The following is a 23,495-nucleotide window of genomic DNA, read 5'->3' as shown; positions in this document are numbered from 1 at the left end:
GACTGTTATTGGCTTTTGAGGAAGAGGCAAGCTAGATTTAATTGGAAGACATACATAAGAGGTTCAACGTAGGAGCTCAAACAAAAATTATCTAACGTATATTGAAGGTGAGGAAATAGTTAAGACATGCCTTGGTCTTCTCGTAAATCAAACATGATCACTAAGGTGGTATACGCAGAGTAACTCAAATTCTGGCTGAAATTCCCACCTCACCTCATGTCCTTCAACATTTTAATTAGGGGAGACTTGTCAACATTGGAAAATTATACTTTAATACAACATATATGACAACGTTCGATACAAATAATTCAAAGCACTTGTAAACCTTTTATGACTCATGGAATACTGCTAAAATAATTTAAGCAGAAAATGCAGTACCTCCTTGAAAATGTACTAGTCTGGCACAAAAGATCTTTTTAATAAAAAGTCTGTCACTTGCAAGAATGTTGTTCATAATTTCTGGTTCAACAGTATTCATTTGGTTCAAGACTATTCAACAGTTTCAGAAGAGGACAGAGGTAGTAGTACTCATCAGAAAAAAGGTAGCCCTCCCTCACTCACCACTTAGGGGTTTTAGTTCAATAACTTTGCAGGGACTATAGGAAAATTTGCAAATATATTCAATTATTTCTGCTCTAAACTATGGAGACCCTATTTTACCGGACCGTAATTCTTCCCACACATTGCATGATTCTTTGCATCCCCATGTGTTTTTGACAGAGAGGAGCATACAATGCTCTCCACTGCCAGACAATAACTTCCCCTTCACACCTCTACTACCCACCCCACCCGCTCTCTACCCCATCCACACGAAGGCTGTAGCATATATTTACCGCCTGCTCAGAACAGGTGATAGATGTTTGCATTAAACCCAATGGAACTGAGAATTGTATGTGATTGTATGACTAATAAATGGAGGTCCCACATGGTTAATTCCCAATAAATAGGTTCTAACTCATAATTACACAGTACGGGCAAGGTGTTCCCACACAGTAATGTAAATTTCAAAATAAAAGTAAGCCAGTACCGTCCAACTTGTAATTGGGGCCCAGCTAGACCGCAGCTTTAAAAGCCAAGTTCTTGTTGTAAAGCAAACCCAGTGCAGTGCAGTGCAGCTTTTGCCTAATGACTGCATGGGTGGTCACTCCAATGACGCGTAGATCCTTTCTTCTATTATTGGTGGGCACAGTCTAGCAAACTGTTTACCTTTGATATTATATTTAACACATACATTCACTGTGGTCCCCACAAGCCCACGGGTAAGATTAGTGAGCAATAACAGGGTGGTGTTTCCAGAGAGTAGCACAAACAAAAGTCCCAAGCGAACTTATTTGTTGCTCTTGCTACATCTGATTTTTATTAGATGGGAGACCACATGAAACAAAAGGGATCTCTTGTAGAATCTACTGTGTTGAATCCTTAAGAACACAGCTATTGAGGATTGGGGAAGGGGAAGCACGGAGTATGTAAACAAAAGACGAGCTATACAAGGACATCCAGTATTCATTGTGCAGAACCTGCTGTCCAAGAAATAGTGCTGTTCCCTTTTTCTACATCACTTGGGATACCCTCAGTGAAAGACTGCCCTTACTCAAGAGCCTTGAAGTCTTCTATGCTCAGAAAGCGAGACATTGAGAGGATGCTCGAATGGTTGAGATTCACAGCAAGAGGGGGGATTTTAAATTGTATAGGAGCTACAAATGCTCTTTCAAGGCAGGCCACATCAATACAGTTGCCAGCGCACTTTCTGGTGAATAAATAATAACACTTCAATGCACCTTCTGGGGTTTCATTCAAAAGAAAGCAAGTATTTCTAAGCTGTAGTGTTTAGTAGTCGTGACTTTGTTCGCTGCGAAGAAATTAATCTTTTTTTGAACTTTTCATTATCAGTGTCAGAATATTTCACTGATTAAATTGTCAAAGGCACTCTTGCTCGGCTGATTGGACAATCTGGAGACAATACCAAAGCATTTATTATCATCATGGTTTATAATGATTGTCGGAATTGAACACCAAACCAAATGACTTAGTGGAAATAATGCAATTAATCCACTATTCAGACTGCGCTATTGTCTCATTGGGATCAGCAGCATTTTTGGAGGCTTATGCAAGTGGTTGAACATGAACCATGCAGCATTTCTCAATTTTAAGAATTTAATGTTCTGATTCACTGTGTTTACAAAACTGCTCCTCTGCTTTGTTGTTAAACTCCGGGCAGCTGGCAGAAAGTTCTTTCTGAATCATAGTTTCCTTCTTTCTCTGTATCAGTTTGCCGCCAGTAAATCCCAAAATCCCACCTCCCAGTGCAGCTGCAATGCCGCCCACTTTGAGGCCTGCAAGTAGCCCTAAAGGACCCCCAATCACACCTCCAAGGAGAGCTCCTGCAATGGGCAATGCCGCCACCTTCAGCTTGGCAGTCTTTCCCAGGATTTTAGTTCCCTCCTCTACGTTCACTGCAGCCATGTTGACGTTTTCCTCTATAGTGTCAATCTTCTCCTGCTGCAAATGGACCATCTCGGAGAACTCTGTGACCAGCTTACTCAGATCCATCAGGTCACTTTCTAATGTCTGCCACGACTCAGCAGCATTTTGATCATCTGGGATTGGAGGGAGAGGGGAAAAAGTCTGTACCTCTATTTGGCTTTCGGTCATTCCCTCAGCCTCACAAAATGGTTCTGTAGTAGATGACCTATTGAGAGGAACCTTTAACAAGGAATGCTGTCTTCTCAACTCTTCTGCAGACTCAGAATGTATCTGCAGAAACTGGCTCGTGGCATCTGCAGCATTTTCCCTGACAGGGCTGATCATTCTCAACAAGGCTTCAGAGTCCTCCTCGCGAACCCGGATGCATACTTTCTCCATCTCACGGATGTTAGCTCGCAACTGCTGTACAGTCCGCCCAGCATTGACATGCTCCTTATGCAGTCTGGCCCACAACTTGCAGCGCTGGTACTTCTCAATGTTGATCTGGTGTTTGTGCAGCCTCTCAAGGTCAGTTGGGATAGCCACCTTGACGAATTTCTGGATGGAAGGCTCCAAGCGGCGCAAGGGGAGCTTTTCATGAGTCTCATACATATTTTTAGCATAAATTGATGCGCACTGGATTCTGTAAAATAGCTCTTGTGCTCTGGAACCCGCCACCTACAGAAAAGGATGGATATGTATAGGCATGTGAGGCAACAACAAGCAAGTATTTATAGTTACAGTTACCATATCAGTATAATGATCAGTAAGAAAAGATTTGGTCTTTGAGGAACAGCAACGTCTTCATCAACACCAAACACCACACAGAAGCAATACATATAATAATTCATCTATGAAAGAAAGAGAAATACCTCAAGCCTCCATGGAATAAGAAAAAAAAACAACCAGCCTTCCAGAGAGGAAAAGGTATGTCTTAACCATCCATGGGAGGGAAAGCAATGCCCTCAACTCTCCCTGACAGGAAAATAAATATCCCCAATTTCCCTGAAGGGGCAACAACCCAACCCTCAGCATAGTTGCCAATTGAAACTCACCTGTTTTGAGCAATACTGCCTCTTTTTAGGCAGTATTCATTCCCATGTTGTGTCCTGATCTAGTCTACAACTTGTTCATATATGTAAATATATGCGGTTTATAAAGCAATTTGAACCCTGATTTTCTTACTTGCGTGTGTGGGCGTCCTCGCCCCTCAATGCCTGAGAAATGATTTAATTCCACTCACCTGTGGCTGTATAGAACAAGAGATGGCAATTTATATTATGTGATCGCTCATTGCAGGAAATATGTCTCTGCTATGTAAATTAACCATCATTTGGCAGCACCTCGCTTTACTTCACAAGATCTTGCTGGTCTGATTGAAAGATCTCACAACCCAGGGAAAATATGACCATCCTCCACTCCTCTCTTGCATTACAACGAGTATAAGCAGTGCACTGTATGCTACTAGGAAGGATCTAAAAGGAATCATTAGAACTCCCAAACGACTGAGGCAAAACCAACAGGGCCAGTATACTTTCTCCTCCCAGGGCAACTTCAAGCCCTTCTCAAGAAGTGTGAGAATCGTGCAGGGTTATGTACTGTCTTAAGCCCGTAAAGGCCTTCTGTACCTATCTTTCTACACCCAAACAACACCAAAATTGCTCCATAGCTAAAGAGAATAGGAAGCGGAATGGGTTGGAGGAAGGAAGCAAAGTGTAGATAAAGCTGCAAAAAAATCCATGATTTTTAAAATGTTACATTTAGGCACAAGCCACATCTACATAACTACAGTGTTTTATTCTGCATGGATATTGTATTAACTGTGTTTTGAACAAAAACACTCATTTTGCAATGTTTTTTGTGAATTACAAGATAATCAGTCAAAAGACATTAGCAGTCTGTTTTTTAAATCTTAATTCTACACCTGCGATTGCAGATAAAATAGTTATAAAACATGTGGGATATTATCTCTTATTATTGCTAAATGATGGTAATAAAAACAAGGATAATTACTTTGAAAGTGCTGTTCAGATGTGATGCATACCATCACATAATGTAATGAAGAAAACAGGCTCTCACAGGGGATGAGTGTGGCTTTAATAAAGCAGGAGCAGGACAGGGATTTGTCAAGTGCTCAATTATTTGGGGTTTATTCAGAGTCTGGAATGTATTCATATTTATATAGCCTCACTATTTGTGCTGTTTTCACATTTTGAGATATGAAATTTTACCTATGTGAAAACGCATAATGAATAGAAGAATGAAGCATCTAACGATCATGCTTATCTTTAGATGGTAGAAGGAAGATGGCAGCTCCTTTGAGACGGATATTGGACACTTAGCCATCTGCTCAACAGACAGAAACTACAGGTTCTAGGTCAGCGGTCTCCAACCTTTTCTGTACTGAGAGCTACTTATGTTCAATGAAACGCATTGAGAGCTACTTCTATTATTAGTGTTATATAATCTCAATTTTGTTATGTGTATAATAATTGAACCAAGCATTCCAATTTAATAAGCTGGGCTGCACACAGGTGAGCCATCATAGGTAGCTGGAGAGCTACAGTAGCTCACAAGCTATTGGTTGGGGAGCCCTGTCCTATACTATCCAGTCAACACAGGAATTAATAGGCCATTTTGGCTAAGATAACATACAAATAACACACAAATCGAATTAAACATTCTGTTGTAAAGGCTGGTGTGGAGTACGATATTCATGAAGATAGGTGGAAAGAAGTGACACCTACTAAGCAGGAATTTCAAACACAAAGGATAGAAGAATTCTGTGCAAGGAGCTAATGGTGATGTGTCTTTCAAAACATCTCGTCTACAATGAGTCATTGAGAACAGTGACAGAGTGGCTTGTTGGAATATATGGGGTGTTTAAAATGTTACCTTAAGCCAGGAAGGCTAATATGCTATACTTCCTGTCTTGGGTGTAAAGCTAAAAGACACAACATGAAAGTTAATCAGACACGTGTCCTGGAGATATTGTAAAGCTGATTATGCTACAGCAAGCAGCCTCAATCAAGAGTCCCCTTCATCAGAACGGAGATGCTAAGGCGTAAGAGTGAAAAAAAGACAAAAATGGAATGGCAAAGCCATATAGGGCTAAAGCACAAGGACCTGGACAAGACCGAGCTGGTCCTGACCGGAGGTGGTTGCAGTCCATGGTCCTCCTCTTTCTGGCCCCCTTCCCTTGGTGCCCCTCCACTCCCTGTACCCAAAGTAAAAACCCTTGGGATCCTCCTTAACTCTCAACTCACTGTTCACTCACAAGTTGGTTCTGTGGTTTCCTCTTGTTTTATTTCCCTCAGAATAATCAGGAAAGTTTCCCGTTTTTTTTCTTCCTCTGCTTTAAAAATAATTGTGCTGGCCATGGTACTGTCTCGTATAGACTATGGTAACAGTCTATAATGGTGCCCCTGCCTACGCGATCCACCGCTTGCAACTGGTACAGAATCAGGCTTCCCGCCTGATCCATGGCCTACCTAAATACCACCGGGCCACTCCGCTGCTCAAAGCATTACATTGGCTCCCTGTGAAAGAGCGTGCCCTTTTCAAACTCGGCTGCCTCACTTACCAGGCCAGATCGGGCACTGCTCCCGAATTCATCTGCTCTGCCATTAAGCCTTACCTCCCAGGCAGAGAACTTCGCTCCACTCATTTGGCCCTCCTAACCATCCCCCGTTTTAAAAAACAGAAGGCAGGTGGAGCGAGATTCGCTGTCCTGGCTCCAGCCTTTTGGAACTCCCTCCCGGTTACCCTGCGCACCTCACCTTCTTACCTCCAGTTTCGGAAGGATCTCAAAACCTTCCTTTTTATGTAAGCCTACTCTACCTAAATCCCTTAGCTGCTGCCGTCCACTGTTTCACCACTAGCGCCATGAAACCGCTGGGTAAACGAGCGCTGTATAAATGTTTTTAAATTCAAATTCAAATACCATGTTACAAGAATGAATGAAAAAAAAGCTCAAATAATGTGTGGCAGTCAATGGAGAAAATTGCTGTGGGGGTACTTGAGATACTCCTTGCCAATATTTTTTCCAGCCTTACCACTGGTGAGAAATCGCCTGTCTACATGGAGCAGAAATAAATGTAACCCCCCACCCCCACTCTTCTCAGCTTTCAAAGGCCTCAGTTAAACCCCTTATTCTTCCCAAATTGGGGTCTTTAAAGATTATGAAATAGTCCGGAGCACACCAAATGAATAAGTATAAACAGTAGTTGTATTATGTATAAAACGAACAGTCTATATTGGATGAAGTGGAATAAGGGTGCAATGTGTTACAGTGTTTAGATATGGCACTTGTTTTCTTATTGCGTTTACAGACACCACAAGTTTTAACTTTTACTGTAACTGTTAACGTTTGATACAGACACATATACAAAAAAGCCTTTCGATGGCAGGCTCAGCAATGTCACAGAAGAAAGTCAGATGTTGGTACACTAGTTGTTGAAGGCCCCTTTGGTAGATAAGAGTACAGCCAACGCAGGTTTTGTCCATTTGACTTTTTCAAAGCTTTTTTATTACAGAAGCAGCTTGTCAGAAATAAGTATCTGATGAGACTATAGCAAACATAAGGAGATGATGGATAGAGCGATGAAACGTTTAAGACACTCACCCCCAGTCACAGATCTGAGTTGAATCCATCATAGTTCTTTAGTTCACTTTGACACCCAAGTTCAGACACTAGTCACAGGATGCTTGTTACCGGTCAAGGGAGGACCTGGCCTGGCAGCTCGGGCCGTACTGTTCCAATGAGGCACAGGGTCAAGACTGATTTGCACATGGCTGGGTCTGGACTGGGGTGGCCAAGTGAGCTAAAGAACGATATTGGTTTCAACCCAGATCTGTGACAGGGGGTGAGAGTCTGAAATGTTTCAGCGCTCCGTCCATCATTTCCTTGTGTTTGCTCTGATACCAATATGTCAATTGTAAGGCACTATGTGCCTCTGTTAAGTTAGAGTGGTAAGTTATGACATGGTTGAAGCTCACAAGAAAGTTGTATGTCGTGCTAAAAGCCTGAATGGATATCTTGCAGGAAAAAGGTCCTGAGACTGTAACGGGTCGCAGAATTCAGTGTTCACAGACACAAAGTTGGGCTTAAATATTGAACCAGAATGGACGTCAAAGCACAATGCTTGAACAACACTTTTGTCTCTGGCAGTACAAATTGGAAAGATGACCATTCTTGTTAGGAAGGAATAAATAATCCATACCCATCTACACAGAAAATGGCTTTTCCTATGTGGTTAATAAAAGATTGAATGCCTGACATTCTGCCCTTCATCCACTGAGCATCTCTGACTCTGTATGACCATACTTGTTCTTCCGAACTCTCATTCAGACATACTGTCCCGCATGCAGAGAGGTTCACTACCAGTGGAAATCCCTCAGAATGGCTGCAAGGACACCAATGCCTCCCAAGATCCTGACAGTGCATTCTTTTCCCGTGGGCTTTGAATGATGTAGACCGACAGATACTAGTTATCTTGATTCCTATATCTGTTTCACGTGATCAGGAGCGGCTGGAATAAGAGGATCAACATGAGATGAAGAAGGAGAAATCATTGGATGAAAACTTTGTAAAAGGGTAAAAACTTTGGTGAAGTTATGAAATGTGTAAGTGTAAGAAAAATCGAGCTAATGATAGCTGAGAGGCCTGCTGATCCTGGAAAACATTATACTATAAAAAAAGATGTTCTCCAATTAGTTTGCTGTGTTTGCTTATTGGTCCAAGGGAGATAACCTGAAAAACTGGCTTGTTTAATTCTTGGGGCCTTACACAAGCCTTTCAAAACGAGATAGATATGGAGTTCTGAGTCAAAAGTTATAGTGTGTGGAAACCTATGAAGATAAAACCTGCCTGTAAAAATGCTGACCCATCTCTTCAACTTTTGGCAATCCGGATAGAGGAAAAAAGAAGTCATTTTTTACTAAGTCATGCAGTTCTCAAAAATGACTCCATATCCTTCTGAAGGTGGGAAATCAGCGATAAAACTAGTGGATATTGTATGGCACAGTAATTGAGCTACAGGTAAAGGTTACAGTTGTACTAAAGGTTTACAATGTAAAGAACTGCTGTGAGCACAGATGGGCAAGACAACACATTTCTTCATATGGGTGAATGTAGCTTGCTGGCTGAAAGTCAAATTATTATGCAAGGGAATCATGACTTGAGATTCTTCAAGCTCCTTAACCCCTTCGATGCTTGTGACAAGGTCAACTCGTCATGGGTGTTACCTGCGCTGTGCGTTTGACGAGTTGACCTTGTCACAAACAATGGGATTTTGAAAATTGCAGCGCACAACGGGAATGTGCAGCAGCTTTGATGTGGTTAAGATCAAACTATTCGTGGGCCCCTTTACTTTTTCCCAAGAACGACTGAATAATTCCAAACACACAACCTGAAAGCATAAATCGGTTGATCTTGAATTAGTGATGACTCAGGACAATGATCGATTTTGTCCACACTAAGTGTGGGAGGGTATACTCAGACGTGAGTCCCTTGCTCATTGCACCATCAGGATTCAAGCAAGCCGGGCCGACGACGGCTGAAATGCCAGAAACCGGTCCCCGGAAGCTTGTTTCCTTCCCAGTATAAGAATTGGCTTGGTAGTTTGGTTTGCCGAGTTCCCATCATGCACTGGGACAGGAACAGACTAATTTGCATGTAGCCAGGTTCTGAGCTGGGATGGTGCAGTGAGCTAAAAAAACGGTGATGGATCAAGCCCTGATCTCTTGACTAGGTAAGAGTATTCTGCATCATTCAGAAACTATGTCCATCACCACCCCCTTTTCCAAAATCAGGACAATGATAAGACAGGGCATCTGTCAACAGATTATATGAACAAGGAACATAAATTGTAGTCAAGTCAATATGTGAAAAGAAAAATGCGCGTCTAGCTTATTTTTACAGTGAAAGTTCCATATACAGTGTAAATTCCTATGATCAGTCTAGATTTTTTGTCAAGACAGGAGGCTTTCATTATGCATAACCTTTTATTCACCACTTCTGAGCAGTACTTAAAAGCTTCAAATAGAACATGAAGTCCTAGAACAGTAGACCATCCACTAAGTACATAAAACCCCAACATTCCAATCTCATCCACTTTAGTTTGCTGCTTCTCAGCAGAGGAGTATATTTTTTTATTCCTTTTGTGTATTTGTGACAAAGTATGTGGATTTTACGTTTCTATATTGATTGTGAATGATTATTGTATTTTTAATTTAGTTTAGTGCTAATAGTATTCTGTAAATTGTTATTATATAGCAAATTGTCAGGTAATAAATATAGAGATAGTCAGGAATTCATTATTAGGATAAAATAGTAGGACTAGACTTGATTTAACTTTGGAGATTAATTTTGGGTGAAAAGTTGAATGTGGCCGAGGAAACAGGCCTTCCGTTATTTAAACGGTCTTGAGCGGGGGATTGCAACTGCTCCTGTGCTTGATGGTACTTACGCCTTCTTGTCTGGATCTCTGTGCGAGGATCAGGCAGTGCGCCTAAAGGCTCAAGGCTTACGAGCTGTGCACAGCATTCAAGCTGTTTTTTATGCCACATTGGGCATACTTTAAAAGCGTCAAACAAGACTCTGGATTTTAGGAGCCGGTTCGCCTTGTTAGCCTGTAAGCATTAAAAACAATGACGAGTATGAAAGGTATGCTGGCAATACGTCTCCGATCGGTATCGGCTGGCAGTTGCCGATCGAAGCGTAATTATCAAGTACACTTTTGGGAATACTTTATTTGGAGTAATAGAGGATGGAAAGTCTTTTTAAACATGACAAATTGAAGGAAAATGATAGAGGGAAGTGGGATAACTTCAAAACAAGTGCAGGAGGAGATTATTGAAAAATTGATTGAAAGATAAATAGGTAGTAAGGTACAGGAAAATGTAGAGGAATTAATGAAGGAAGGAAAGAAAGAGGAGGATTGATAGTGTAGAGGAAGAAGAATTTTGACTCCGTTAGGGGAAGATGAGTCACAAAATAGAAGACCAGGAGTGAAATGCTATAAATAACAAAAACACAGGAATACCACTGACATTGACACTGGTTCGACAAGGAAAAAAGCAAGTGCTTCTGGTGAGTCAATGATTGGTCTAAGAAGCAGCAAAAAGGAGAGCCAGGTTTACCCTGTGAAGGAGAGAGGCAGACAGCCAACTGTTCTGAACAGGGAGAAGATGAAGAATTTGATGAATATATATTGGATCTGGATATAATGAGGGACAAAATTAATTTTCTGAGATAGGGAAATAAAAAAGATAGGAAAGATCCTTTGGGTCATGCATTGTAAAATCTTCAGCAGATAAGACATCCTCGAAGCTCAGAGTGGTGGCCCTCGGACATGTAGCAAACTACATTAAATATTGGAATAGGCGTTCTTTGAAAAGAAATTAGCATAATTTAATGTTAGCAGAATGCTCACGGCCAGTGATAGAGGTCAAAGAATTAATTATCCCAAATTTAGACCAAGATCTCATAACTTATGTTTGATCATGATCCAAGAAAATGGTTAGAGAGATCACGGAAACAATGTGAAGACCGGCATCTAGATGCTTTAGGTCCTGTTGCAAGGATCTTCGATATGGTGGAAGAATCCTATTTAAACGGTATAGAACTAGACATTGCTCTTTGGCTCCAACCACGTGGAAAATCAGTCTTTTTTATTAGCAACGCCAAAGCAGGTGTAATAGCAGAGAGATGGAAAGCAGTACTTTTCAGAATAAGCCTCAAATTAGGGGATTTTGCAAAAAAATAATGTAGTTAAGAGTCCATGGAACTTTAACTTGGAGAAGGCATAGTGTAAATTGCTAGTTAAACATGTCCAAACTTTAAACGCTCTTGACAAAACACACGTGTCTATGAGGAAAGTTTTCGGAGATTGAAATTTAAATGCAGGGCCGGAAGGTGGGGTCAGACTTTTGGCCGACCATATTAGAGCCCCATATTATCAAGGAGGAGGAAGTACACAAAGTAGAGGAGGTCACAGAGGTGGCTCATCTTCAGGAGGATTCTATCCTCAGCGAGGTAGAGGTGGAAGAAACAGAGCTGGCTGTGTGAGAGCAGAAGGATTTCAGGCAGGATCTCAATTAGGACAAGGCAAGTATGAGGAAAGTAATTGGTTCTATCAAGAGTAAAAAAAAACACACACAATATATACCTATGGTCTTACACATGTGTATGTGGTGTAATATTGAAGAGCCCTAGTTTATCTCTCAACTCTCAAGGTGTTGTAACACCGGGGAAGGCATCTCTTATGAGACCCCTCACTCACCTGAAGGTGACATGCTTCATCATATGGGGCCTCCTTACCAGTGGGGAAAACCTAGTCACCACTGGGAGCTACTACTTCTGGGTTTTAAGGAAGGAGCTCAGAGATGTTTTTATGGAGTCGGATGGTAATCCCATATGTGTACTGTTGTAGGTTGAGTGAGGTATGCTGCAGCGCTGTGTGAAGATAGGGGAATGTGAATTAAAACTGTCTAGATAGGTCACCAATAACCTTTATTCCTGTGTACTACCTGACAGGGTTAAAATGTAACAGCACAGTGGTATGGATATGAACCACTGTTAGTGATAGGTCGACATGTTTCAGCCTCTTGAACTATTTTTAGTATCAGCGGCTTTCTTCAGGACCAGATATTTATACAATGCTGCTGCAATTTAGTGAATAAAGCAAAAAAGAAAATAGGAACATTTTGGTAATACACCACCAGTACTCCTGCGCAATATTATTGCTGTGTCAGGTCATACTCTGGATATCCACAATTGTTGAATAGTCCAGCCTCACCTCTACCTGTCAGGTTGCTCAGGAGGGAGGCCCCGCACTGTCCGTCGGTACCTCTTCGTGGAGTAGAGCTAACCCCGGGAGGTCTACTCCACGAAGAGGTACCGACGGACAGGTAGAGGTGAGGTACAATTGCAATTACAAGAAAGGAAGATTAACTTGAGAAAGTGAGAAGTGAAGAATTTATTGAGGCAACAAGTGGCGAGTTTGAGGCAGTTGGCTAGAGTAATAAGGCGTTTGTCGTCATCGATTCAGTCAATATTTCCAGGGCCTTTACCTTACAGGGCTTTACAAGAGTCAAGAAATAAGGTCTCAACAGGAATCTCTGGTATGGAGACAAAGTGAGATTGAATGCTGAAGCTTAGGAGGACTTCAATTGGTGGCAGGAGAACTTGCAGGCATGGAATGGTCGGTCAATTTTTGGAGCAACCCCAGATTTCGTGGTGGAGATGGATGCAAGCAATTTAGGATGAGGAGCAAGACTAGATGCTCTAGGGACAGGAGGAAGATGGAGTATTTTGGAAAGAGAGAACATATCAATTGTTTGGAGATGAGAGCTGGGGAGTTAGCGGTTTGTAGCTTCCGGAGACAGATACAGGGTACTACAGTGCTTTTGAAAAAGGGCAATACTTTGGTTATGACACACAAACAAATTGAGAAGCAGCAGGTCGAGGAGACTGTCAGAGTTGGAAAATGATTTTTTGAATATTTGTATGGAGCACAGATAAGTGAGTGTGCATTATTTGCCAGGGAGGGAGAATTTAGTAGCGAAATAGAATCCCGCTTCTTGAAGGTTTTCAGCAATTGAAAACTGAAACCAAGAGTATTCCAAGAAATACAGAGATAGTTGGGTCCGCTGGAGACAGAATTGTTTATGTCATGGTTGACAAATGAGTTAGACAGGTATGTGAGTTGGAGGTCGGATTGAGGGGCAAGAGCAGTGGATGCTTACAGTCTCAATTGGCAAGATATGAAAGGGCATGCATCTCCATCTTTTTCCATGATTCAGAGAGTGTTGATGCAGGTGATGGGTAAAGAACGCGATGCGTGAATCAGGTGAGGATTTGGATAAATTCAAGGTGCATTCAATTCTTGGGGCAATGGCATCAAAAGTGTTTAATGTTTGTGGAAATTTAAGTGACATTTTACTAGCAGTGGGTTGGTCAAATGATAGATTCTTTAGGAATTTTTATTTCAGACCAATTTAGCATGTAGTGAACATAGTTTTAAAGAACGTTAAACATGCATAATGCTATCCTCGTGTCTGGTCATAAAAAGTTGATTCTCACAGATTCCCGCAATACGGGATTGAAGGGGATACTTGTAGATGTAGTGGAAGTGCTGACCTTCTGACGAATGTGTGACTATGAAAGCAGCGCCCCCACAATGAACCACGAATCCCGTAGTATTGTATACCTTGAGTGGTGGAGTACGCTCCCTGCATGCACAGCGTCTCTCATTCAGTAACTATATGAATATTTTTACCCTGAAGAAGACCCAATACTTTTTAGGCCAGCACAGGGTTTGAACCATGTTGGTAACAAAGTAATTAACCAGGAGTCAAGTGATTCATTGGTTTCACGCTATCACCCAAAGTTCGAATTTTTAACCATACCAACCATAAGTGGTGTGGCTCACTGGTTAGAGGCGGCAGTCCCGAGAGCAGAGGACAGCCCGGGACCAGGGTTCAATTCCCGACGCGTCAGGGTCGTGGACCAGGGTCAGCGGACTCGATAATTCTCATCTCGGTGCCTACTCTAACCAGGGAGCACACTCGGCAACTCTGGGCATTAGCTTGCCTCATCTCCACAACGGCCCCCCACATACGCTGGGGATGCCTGGTTTCACCTTGGAGATACCCAGTAGGGACCATCGAGAACAGAGGACGGCCCGGGACCAGGGTTCAATTCCCGACGCGGCAGGGTCGTGGAAAAGGGGCAGCGGACTCGATAATTCTCATCTCGGTGCCTACTCTAACCAGGGATCACACTCTGCAACTCTGGGCATTAGCTTGCCTCATCTCCACAACGCCCCCCACATACGCTGGGGATGCCTGGTTTCACCTTGGAGATACCCAGTAGGGACCATCTCACAGGGAAAGCCAGGACAGGTTCCCCAGCGGTCTACTGCGCAGAGATACTCCTTCGGGAGTCGATTCTAGCGCATTACAAACCCACAATTAATACCAGAGGTACTCTTTATTAAAGTAGCTTTTGGGTATACCTCTAGGTATTTTTAACAACTTCTTTTCCTGCCAAATCAACAGGACCCTATAATTTGTCCTGGCAACAGATTTCTAAGAACTCCCAGGGTTATGAATAGTTGCCCTCGTTGAGTTTGCTGGGATGACACTGTTCCTACTCCAGTGTGAGAGGTCATCAATGATGAAGCATGCCTTGATAAGTTAAGGGTGAGACGACCTCTCAAAAATCTTCTGATGACCCTCTTCAAAAGAATTCCTAATTACTAATGTGTGACAGGGACCCTAAATAACCTCAAGTAGTTTTGAGTGTTAAAGATTCTCATTCTCAGAGGTTAATTGTATAGAGAATCGTGATTTGTTTAAAGACAAGGGGGCTAGCAATATCCCTTCCTCCCACCCTTGAAGGTGGGTGAGGTAAGAAAGAAGATGGTACAACTACAGAAATCGTGCTTTAAAGTATATTGATATATTGAAGTTTAATAATAAGGATTGTTTATATGTTGTGTAGAAATTATTTTTTTGAAAATGTTAGCGTCTCAACAAGTTAAGTCAGGGTAAGAAGATGGTAAAAGATGTTATCAGAAGAAGAGAAACAAAAAAGGGTGAGATTGGAAAGTTTGGGTTTTATGTACTACTGTTCTATGACTTCATGTTGTTCTATTTCAAGCTTTTAAGTGATGCTCAGGAGTGGTGAGTAAAAGGTAATGCATAGTGCTAGCCTCCTTGTCTTTAATTATCCTCATCATAGACTTTATTTCAATCACTATGGATCATGAAAGGTATAGACAACAAGACAACCACAATACATCTATACATTCACATATGAATATCAGTACATAAAAGTTGGCTGTTAAAATACATGCTATAAAAACCACATAAAATTCATGTCACAACCGTGAACTTAAAATAGCAAGGGACTAAAACCACAGATAAAATTTACAGCACAAAAAAATAAAAAAATACCACATAACATCAAGTAATTCATATCAATGGTCGGTGGCAGACTGTAGGAGTTTAGCTTGCTTAATCCAAAATGCCTTTAAAAACATACCACACAAAAAACTACAATCTGGCTGGTGTCACTCTGCAGTATTCTAAAGGGTTACTAATGCTCCCTACAGCCCAAATGTTTGCATAGGGGAACAATCCATTTTGCATGTATAGATGGATAAAAAGAACAAAAAAACGAAATATGGAGAAGTGATTCAGAACAGCCTTCATAGCCTACACACAAATCGTCGATTGAGCCTTTCTCCTGTTGCAATCTGCACATAAATGACTTTATAGGTAAGGTGCCATACCTGAATTGGAGATAGTTTCCTCGCCAATGGACGGACGATTTAGTTAATAGTGCTTTAATAGGCTGCTATTGGTTTCCGGTCAATGAAAGACACTGATAGGGAGCCTTCCACCCTAATATTATCAATTGCCACACTTTCCCAAAATAGTCCCTTTAGTCTAGCCTTACCAATCTGGCACACACTGTCTGGGAAGGTCCAATATTCATCCAATTTCAATCTTAAAAGTAAGGCTTTGATTACACAGAGCCACTGTATTTTCCATGCATACTGTGGGACCAAAAGATCCTTAATACCATTACAGTAGGACTCCAGGGCAGGTGTTGTCCATAACTTTGTCTTCAATAAAATCATGGTTCTCTATACAGTTAAACTCTGAGAATCGAAATTTCAAAACCTGGTACCAATCAGCAATTGTCCCCCTGAACACAAGGCTTTTTCCATAGTTATAACGGAGTATCCAACACTGAAAAGCTCTGTTCAGTTTTTGACAAAATATGAAATGGACCAAAACTGGATGCTCTGTTCATCGTCTTGAAATTGTAACAGAACAACTCCCAATTGCATTATTTCCAGAAGCATCAGTTTCTACTCCAAGTTTCTTTGTAACATTAAAGTGATTTAGAATATGAACCTTTATGAACTTTCTCTTAGGCTATTAAATGCTTCTTCAGCTTTAAGCCCCAATGAAAACATACTTTAATTTTTTTTTTCTTTAGGACTTGCATAATTTCACCAGTAAGATGTGCAAAATTCTTAATAATTAGGCAACAAAAAATTTGAACATCCAATAAAACTTTTGGTTTCCTTCACATTGGTGGGAAACAGACATAAGAGTGTGGGTGCAGGGGGGCGGAGCTTGCCCGGCCTGAAGATGGCCGCCTTGTGATAGAGCTCCGCCACACACCGTCTCTATCCGACAGAATTGAAGGCTTCAACCGGTCCAATCCTTCATGGAAACGACGGATTCACAGCCCTGATGACTTGCTGTCGCTGAGGCTGTGCCTCATGCTGCGGATTCCTGTAGCGGGGCTGACAATTTGACTGGAAAAATTTGCGGCATGGAAAGGCCTACTTGCCGCGCTGCTGTGGGTGGAGCCTGCCGTGGCACGGTTCCGTGGGCCAGGATCTGAGCGCCAACACTGGCGGGCACCCCTGCCGCTGCTGAACCCGGGGCTGGGTCCCGGGTGCTGCCTTGAGGTCTGCAGGGGTGCCTCGATGTGGCCCTGCTGACGGCGCGGCCTAGATCCGTGCAGAGAGTGGTCGGCCCCTCGGTGGTGGAGAACCGTTACTGCTGGTGAAGCATCGAGGACAGCGGAGTCCCTGTGGGCCCTGGCCTGGCCGCGAGCGCCCGGAGCTGCGGACGATCTGGAGGGCCCTTCTGTTTGGGGGAGAGCGGGACAGGTGAGACGTGGCTGGGCCAGGTTGCGGGGAGGCCGGAGCCGTGATTGCATCCCTGTGCTCTACGTGGTCTCCCTCACGATCTGACCTGGCTCCTAGCACTGCAGCTTGGTTGAAGGAGCCCTGTGTTGCGGTCCCTGCCCCCAAAGACCCTGCGAGGCGCAATCGGTGAACCCATGCCCTGCGGGGCAAAGAGCTGTGGGCCGCGGTGCGCTGCGTGAGATCTGCTCCCGGCCTCGCTGGCCTATATCTTCATGGCCCAAATTGCCGATTCCTGACTAGAGTGCACTACCTGCAGGTGCTGCCTGGCGAATCTCCGCTATCACCATCCTCCTTGTGCTGTTGGAAATGCCAAGTGGCCCCCCTCCCTTGGAAGTTTGAACGACGGGCAGGCTGTGTGTGGCCTGTCTGGCGCTGTGGCTATCTGCCTCCTACTGAGTTTGCCTCATTTTGTTAACACAGCGGATACGTCAGGTCACCCTCATCGCTTGTTAAACTCCCCCAGCTAGATCTGGCGAGTGTGTTCCAGCGTAGCCTGTTGTGCTGCGGCTCGTGTGATGGGGAAGCCAGACAAATCTCAACCAAAGCTCATTTTTGAGCAGCGCAAGTCTTGGCGTTGTGAAGAATCGGTGGACCCAGCGCGGTATACACCCGTTACAACGCATCTTTTACTCCGCACTACCATTACAACGCGACTTTTACTCCGCATACCATTACAACGCATTGCGCTGGGGGGCGCTCTAGGATAGGGAATAAGTATAATTTACTATCCAACACCTTCCCTAGGATCCACGGGGACTGGAGTTAGAATAGTAAATTACACTTACCACTATCCAGCACCTCAAAGCGCTATGCGTTGTAATGGTATGCGTTGTAAAAGTCGCGCTGTAACGGTATGCGGAGTAAAAGTATGCGGAGTAACGTCATACATCCACAAAGCGCTGTCTGAGGCGGATGCCCCTTCTGATGACCCGGTAGGTGACATGAAACAGATTATTGCATCCATGCAGAAGGGTCTAACTGCCATTGACTCGAAAACTGACACGGTAGCCTATAGGATGGATAGGATGTCGGAGAGGGTTGATAAGCACTCCGAGCGTATCAACATGGCAGAGCCCTGCATCACAGAGATTGAAGAGGTCCAGTCTGATGCCGGTGGCACACAGAAACGTGTTGAACGCACATTAACTACCTTGCAGGACAGAGCTGAAGACTTGGAGGCCCGGTCACGATGCAGCAACCTCCGTATTACTGGCCTGGCAGAGTCTACGGCCACAGGCAATATGGAGTCCTTTGTAGAAACATTGCTACCTACTATGTTAGGTGCGGACACTTTCACTTATTTGTCGTGGAAAGGGTGCTCGCTCACTTGCCCTCACCCTCAACCTGGTGCCCCGCCTCAGCCCCTATAACAAAACTCTTGAACTACCGAGACAGGGATGCTGCACTGCGTAAGGCAAAAGAACTGGGCGCCTTGCAATATGAGGGAGCCTCTAGCTCTCTGTTCCCCCGGACTTCACCCTGAAAGTGCAGGAGGCCAGACAGCAGTTTATTCCCTTAAAACGTAAACTATGTGACAGCACATAGAGTATGCTATGCTATACCCAGTACGACTCAAGGTCTTGTTTGATGGTAAACCTAGGATTTACTCTGACCCCTGTCCCTCCAGAAAGCATTTAAAGACTGGGAAAGAGCTGGCAAGCATGGGAAAGTCAGAGTGACACTCCCGCTGCAGCTGGTGGCTTTGGAGGACTTGACGACAATGACCGAGGGTGCGAAGCTACCACAACTGAGTTTCCGACTTGATGTACTCCTTGTAATGGTTTCACAATGTTATAGGGGTACATGTATAATGTCAAGATGATTAGCGGGTCGGTGGCTGGTTCAGATGGCTGCTGTATTGTGTATTTGTATTGGGCAAGCTTCTTCTTTGTTTTCCTCCCCCTCACTTCCCTTTGGTTTGGGGGGGGGAGGTGGTGTAGAGCTGCATGGATACATATGGGGGACGACCCCATGTTGCTCACTGTTATCAAAATGGCACATCCAAAGCTGCTGCTTAGTTATTTCCTTATTGTTAGGTGTCATTTCTTATGAAGCTTTATGACTAGTGTGCGGTGTTGTGGCGGTGGGCTGAATTTGTGTGTACTGCTGGGTAACATCCGCCCCATTGAGTTACCCGCTGTATTTCCTCTTTTTTTAGGGGGGCATTGTAGCATTCATGATAGGTGGGGACTGGGACTTATTTTTTATTAGAAGACATTTACTCAAACGGGACAGAAAAGAATAAAAAAATACAGAGAAAAGCATCAACATAGGAAAGAAGGAGGAAGAGAGGGGGAAACAGTGCCAAAGGAGGAAAGCAAGGATGCAAATGAACGTGCCAAAGTGAATTAAAACGCCAAGGAGAGTATGCCAGTGAGTGAGCAAGGCAAAGAACTGAATCAATACGAGATCGAGGGTGGCAGGCTGCTAAAGAACACTTTGGGCACCGGTACTTATCACTTTACAAATTAAGCACTGCTTCCCTGTGTGTGTCTGACTTGAGCCCTGCCTTCCAGCGCAGCCGGGGTTGAAAATACAAGGATTGGATTTCTTCTCTCTGTTGCCCACTCCCCCCTGTCCACCCGAGACGTGTCTGTGAGAGTGAGATAGCAGTCCGAGCCAAGGGAAGGGAGGGGGGCTGAATGCGGGTGTGTGAGAGTGATTCACCTCTCAGAGGTGAGAGAGCGCAAACTGATCAAAATGTAGAAGTGCACCACACTTACACGTAGTAAGCATAAATCATGAAGAGAAATGCCATGAGTGCTGATAGTAACTACATCTATATTCTGAAATATGTAGTTAACTTAGAGAATGCATATAGAAGTGGAACTAATGAAGACATGAGTGCAATGTATAACTTTATTAGATGTGATTAATCATGGTTCATGTTAAATGTAGCTGCTAATAGGAAGATGGCGTGCTGTGAGCACAGAAAGAGACAGGCCTCATGCATGGCCATGACAGAAGGAATTAGACTGGTATACCTTTCATTTCTTGGACCGCATTCATGTTATGATTACATTATATTATTCAGAAGAGCTATATTATATAGATGTGAGTTCTTTTATTAATTCACAAAATGTGATACTATGTGATTTTATTCAACGTGAATATTCCTGAATCTATGTTGTGCAGCTGTTAAATGTAAGATGGCATACGGAAACGTTGAACGTGGTAGGCCTCAGGGCCAGAGCTAGGAGGGAGGGGGAAGGCGATTAAATTGCATAATGTGGATTGTACTAATGTTTAGTAATAATGAGTAGGGTTTGATTTATAGATGTGTTTACTTAATCAGTAGAATAAGAGTATTAACATGCTAACAATTAAAGAAGAAGTTGAATATTATAAAACTGTTGTAGAGCTGGAAAGCCTTAAACGTTGATTTACACATATTAGTCTGGGCCGGGGAATGTTGCAACGCGGTTGGAAAACCATGAGAATTGGGATTTGGCTCCAAATGTCTGTCTGGAAGAGAAAAGGGGGTATTCAATTATTCATAAATGAATAGATGCTTGTTCGTGAAATGGACCAGACATGGAGGAGGGTTCCGGAATGTTTAAGGGGTATCAGCGGGCCGGAGAAGAGTCTGAGAAGCAAGGTCGAAGCTAACCACAAGGCCTCATCATGGAAAAAGCCAGAAGCTACACCACGTGAGGGGCGTCTCACGAGGGGCGTCCTAAATGTTATTGGATTTTTGTATTAGGGACAGCACCCCTGGGGGGAGTTAGAGCAGAAGCCTGAGGACCCTTTAGAGAGCGGATGGGTAGGCAGAGAGGGGCCATGACTGGAGGACTTTAGGTTTTCACCAAGAGTTTAGAGTGAGTGACTTCCCTCGGGAGTCATTCACTGCTGACACCTTTTGTTAGGTTGAGACCTGGTTAAGTAGGGATACCATCTAGATCAGGGTAGGGAAAGCCTAACCTGTATTTTCCCTCCGCCTGTAATGACCGACAGATTTCAATATGTGTCTATGCTAATAGCACTATTGTTTTTAGAACTGGTATTGGTAATTTCCGTTGTTCGTCTGAGGGCTTTCAGAGAACACATGTACGTAGTTGGGCCTGTGTATCTGGTTAATCTCATTTTGAGATGTTTGTATTTGCAACTTATCTTGACTTTATAATAAACCTTTGAAAGCTAGAAGTTGTTTGTGATCCTTTGAGCAGAGTCCTTTATTGGGAGAACTAACTTGGTAAGAGATGCACTTTCTTTCCTCAAAGACAGGCAATAAAGGTTCAGTCGACCAGATCGGGGTTTTAGATCGATAGTGATAAGGTATTGATCAAAATCTCACCCTTCCAGTTGGTAGCTATAGAGAATGGTTGCCTTCTTGAGGAAGGTGATCTAGGCCAGGTTAGATTACCCCCAGGCCCCTAGAGATCGATGATCGGAAGAACCGCCCGCGGAAGAAGGACCGGATGACGTGAGACAGAAAAGCAGCAGTATCGGTCGAGAGTGAGTATAAAGGGTCATGCGTGTTAAGATTGCGGTGTCTTGTATTGTATCTATGTTGTAATGTCTGGCGGAGTTGAATGACTGTAGAGAGACTGTGGAACAGGTTGTGAGCGCGCGCAACCGGTGGAAATCTTAAGTTCAAAGAGAGCTTAAGTGGTTCGGGCGTATCGGACGCCCAGAGTAATTGTTAACTAGTGTGAAGGGGGTCATGAGGTACCAATGATCACCCGAAGGACCGGATAGGGGGAACGTAAGAGTGAGTGCGTGAGTAACGGACGCTGGTCGGAAGTTACTGTGTGTGTAAAGAACCTATCAGAGAGACGATAGACATCTCGTCAGTTGTGTTGACAATTACAGATAGACTGTGGACGTACAGTCGAGAGAAGTGACCGCTTGGTCGGAAGTAGTCATTTTTCGGTGTGTGAATGGGACGCATGCATGACCGCGAGGAGAGCTGAGAAAGGAGGGGTGCTGCTGCGAAGCGGAGACTAGTGACGTCAGGAAGTGCCGCGCTGGGATTGGCCGGCCGGTGAAAGACCGCGCTGCGATAGGCCAGCTAGCAAAGCCGCGCTAGGATTGGTGGATTGTCATCAGGAAGTAAACAAAGTATTCAAGCTGGAAATTTTGCGCATAATTATGAAGTGTTTTAAATGGTTAAGAGCGCTGTTTAAAAGAGAGCGCAGGGGATCGTATGAAGGGGAAGAAGCCCCGCCAGAGGGTACGCCAGCGCATTTCATGGGGACAAATGTTGGGTTGCACACGATTCTGTGGATCTCAGAGTGGAGTAGGATGACAGATGGAAATGAGGAACTCACGTTCCCGAAGTACGGGACGTTCAGATTAGAGGTGTTGCACAGATTAAAAGCAATTATGACCGCAACTAGACCCTTGCCTAGACCAACTCAGTTTGAAGCCCTTAATGCATGGATTAGGGCAGCGCATGAAAAGAACACGAACAAACGGCAAGAAAGAGTGAAACGTTCGGTAAGGGCAGTACAGGACGCCAAGTGGGATGAGGATGCTAAAAGATGGAGGGTGCATAACATGGAAGTAAATAAATTGTATCCAGTGTTAGAGATGCCCGGGAACAAAAGCCCCCTAGAAGAGGATGACGAGAGCGAGACAGAGGACAGCCTGATAAACAGATTATTGACAGACAGGCCACCCCCGTATAACAGAGCAGGGGGAGATGCCGAGAACGGAGAGAAAGGGGGGGGCAATGCAGGAGAGCATGGGCCGCTTCCCAGTTCCGATTGGAGTCCCGCTGCAAAGAGAGAACTATCCCAGCCTAGCCAAGTGCAACAGGTGGTCGGGAGGTTTGTGGTGCAAAGAGCGCCAGAAACGGCGTGTGCCACATCCTACGCATTACCTGATGCACTACAGGTACCTGTTACCATAGGTCCTATAGTGTCGGTATATGACCCAGACAGGGCTAGAGGGGAAGAGCGGGTACGAAGGGACAGAGAAAGAACAGAGATGGCAAGAAGGAAAGATACGATCAACTCCCCAAGTCAGTTGCCGATACCAAGGGATTGGAGCACCCCAGTACACACCACAGGAGATCTGGGGGACATTAGATGGCCAGAGGATATGAGGGGACCAGGACGGGAATCTTTTCAAGAGTTCAGAGAGTACATGAAGAAATGGGATGAGGCAGTCGAGGCTCAAAAGAACATTATAGCGGCAGAAGCTGAAAGGGAAAGTCAGGACAGCAGAGCCCGGACTCACTGCGGGGCTGAAGAGAGCAGTCCGGAGTGGGACGGAAGGGAGAAAGACAGTAGGGGATTCACCCATTGGGCCCGGAGTGGAGGTAGATCAAACCTGGAAAATGGGGGC

At 43.9% G+C, this 23,495-nt stretch overlaps 1 protein-coding gene across 1 annotated transcript in view; it reads right to left on the bottom strand.

The window, feature by feature from the left end:
- Positions 1–251: 251 nt before the first annotated feature.
- Positions 252–23,495, bottom strand: part of STX17 (syntaxin 17) — a 35,488-nt gene continuing 12,244 nt past the window's right edge. The window contains exon 2 of the mRNA XM_086932365.1: positions 252–3,141. Coding sequence (XP_086788491.1) covers positions 2,155–3,075 — 921 coding nt within the window. The 5' untranslated portion in view covers positions 3,076–3,141 and the 3' untranslated portion in view covers positions 252–2,154. The remainder of the gene's footprint in view (positions 3,142–23,495) is intronic.

Source organism: Lissotriton vulgaris, chromosome 7 (genome assembly GCF_964263255.1).
Source record: "Lissotriton vulgaris chromosome 7, aLisVul1.2, whole genome shotgun sequence".
NCBI classification, from domain to species: Eukaryota; Metazoa; Chordata; class Amphibia; order Caudata; family Salamandridae; genus Lissotriton; species Lissotriton vulgaris.
Note: the sequence above shows the minus strand (reverse complement) of the source record. Positions and strands in the feature narration are given on the sequence as shown.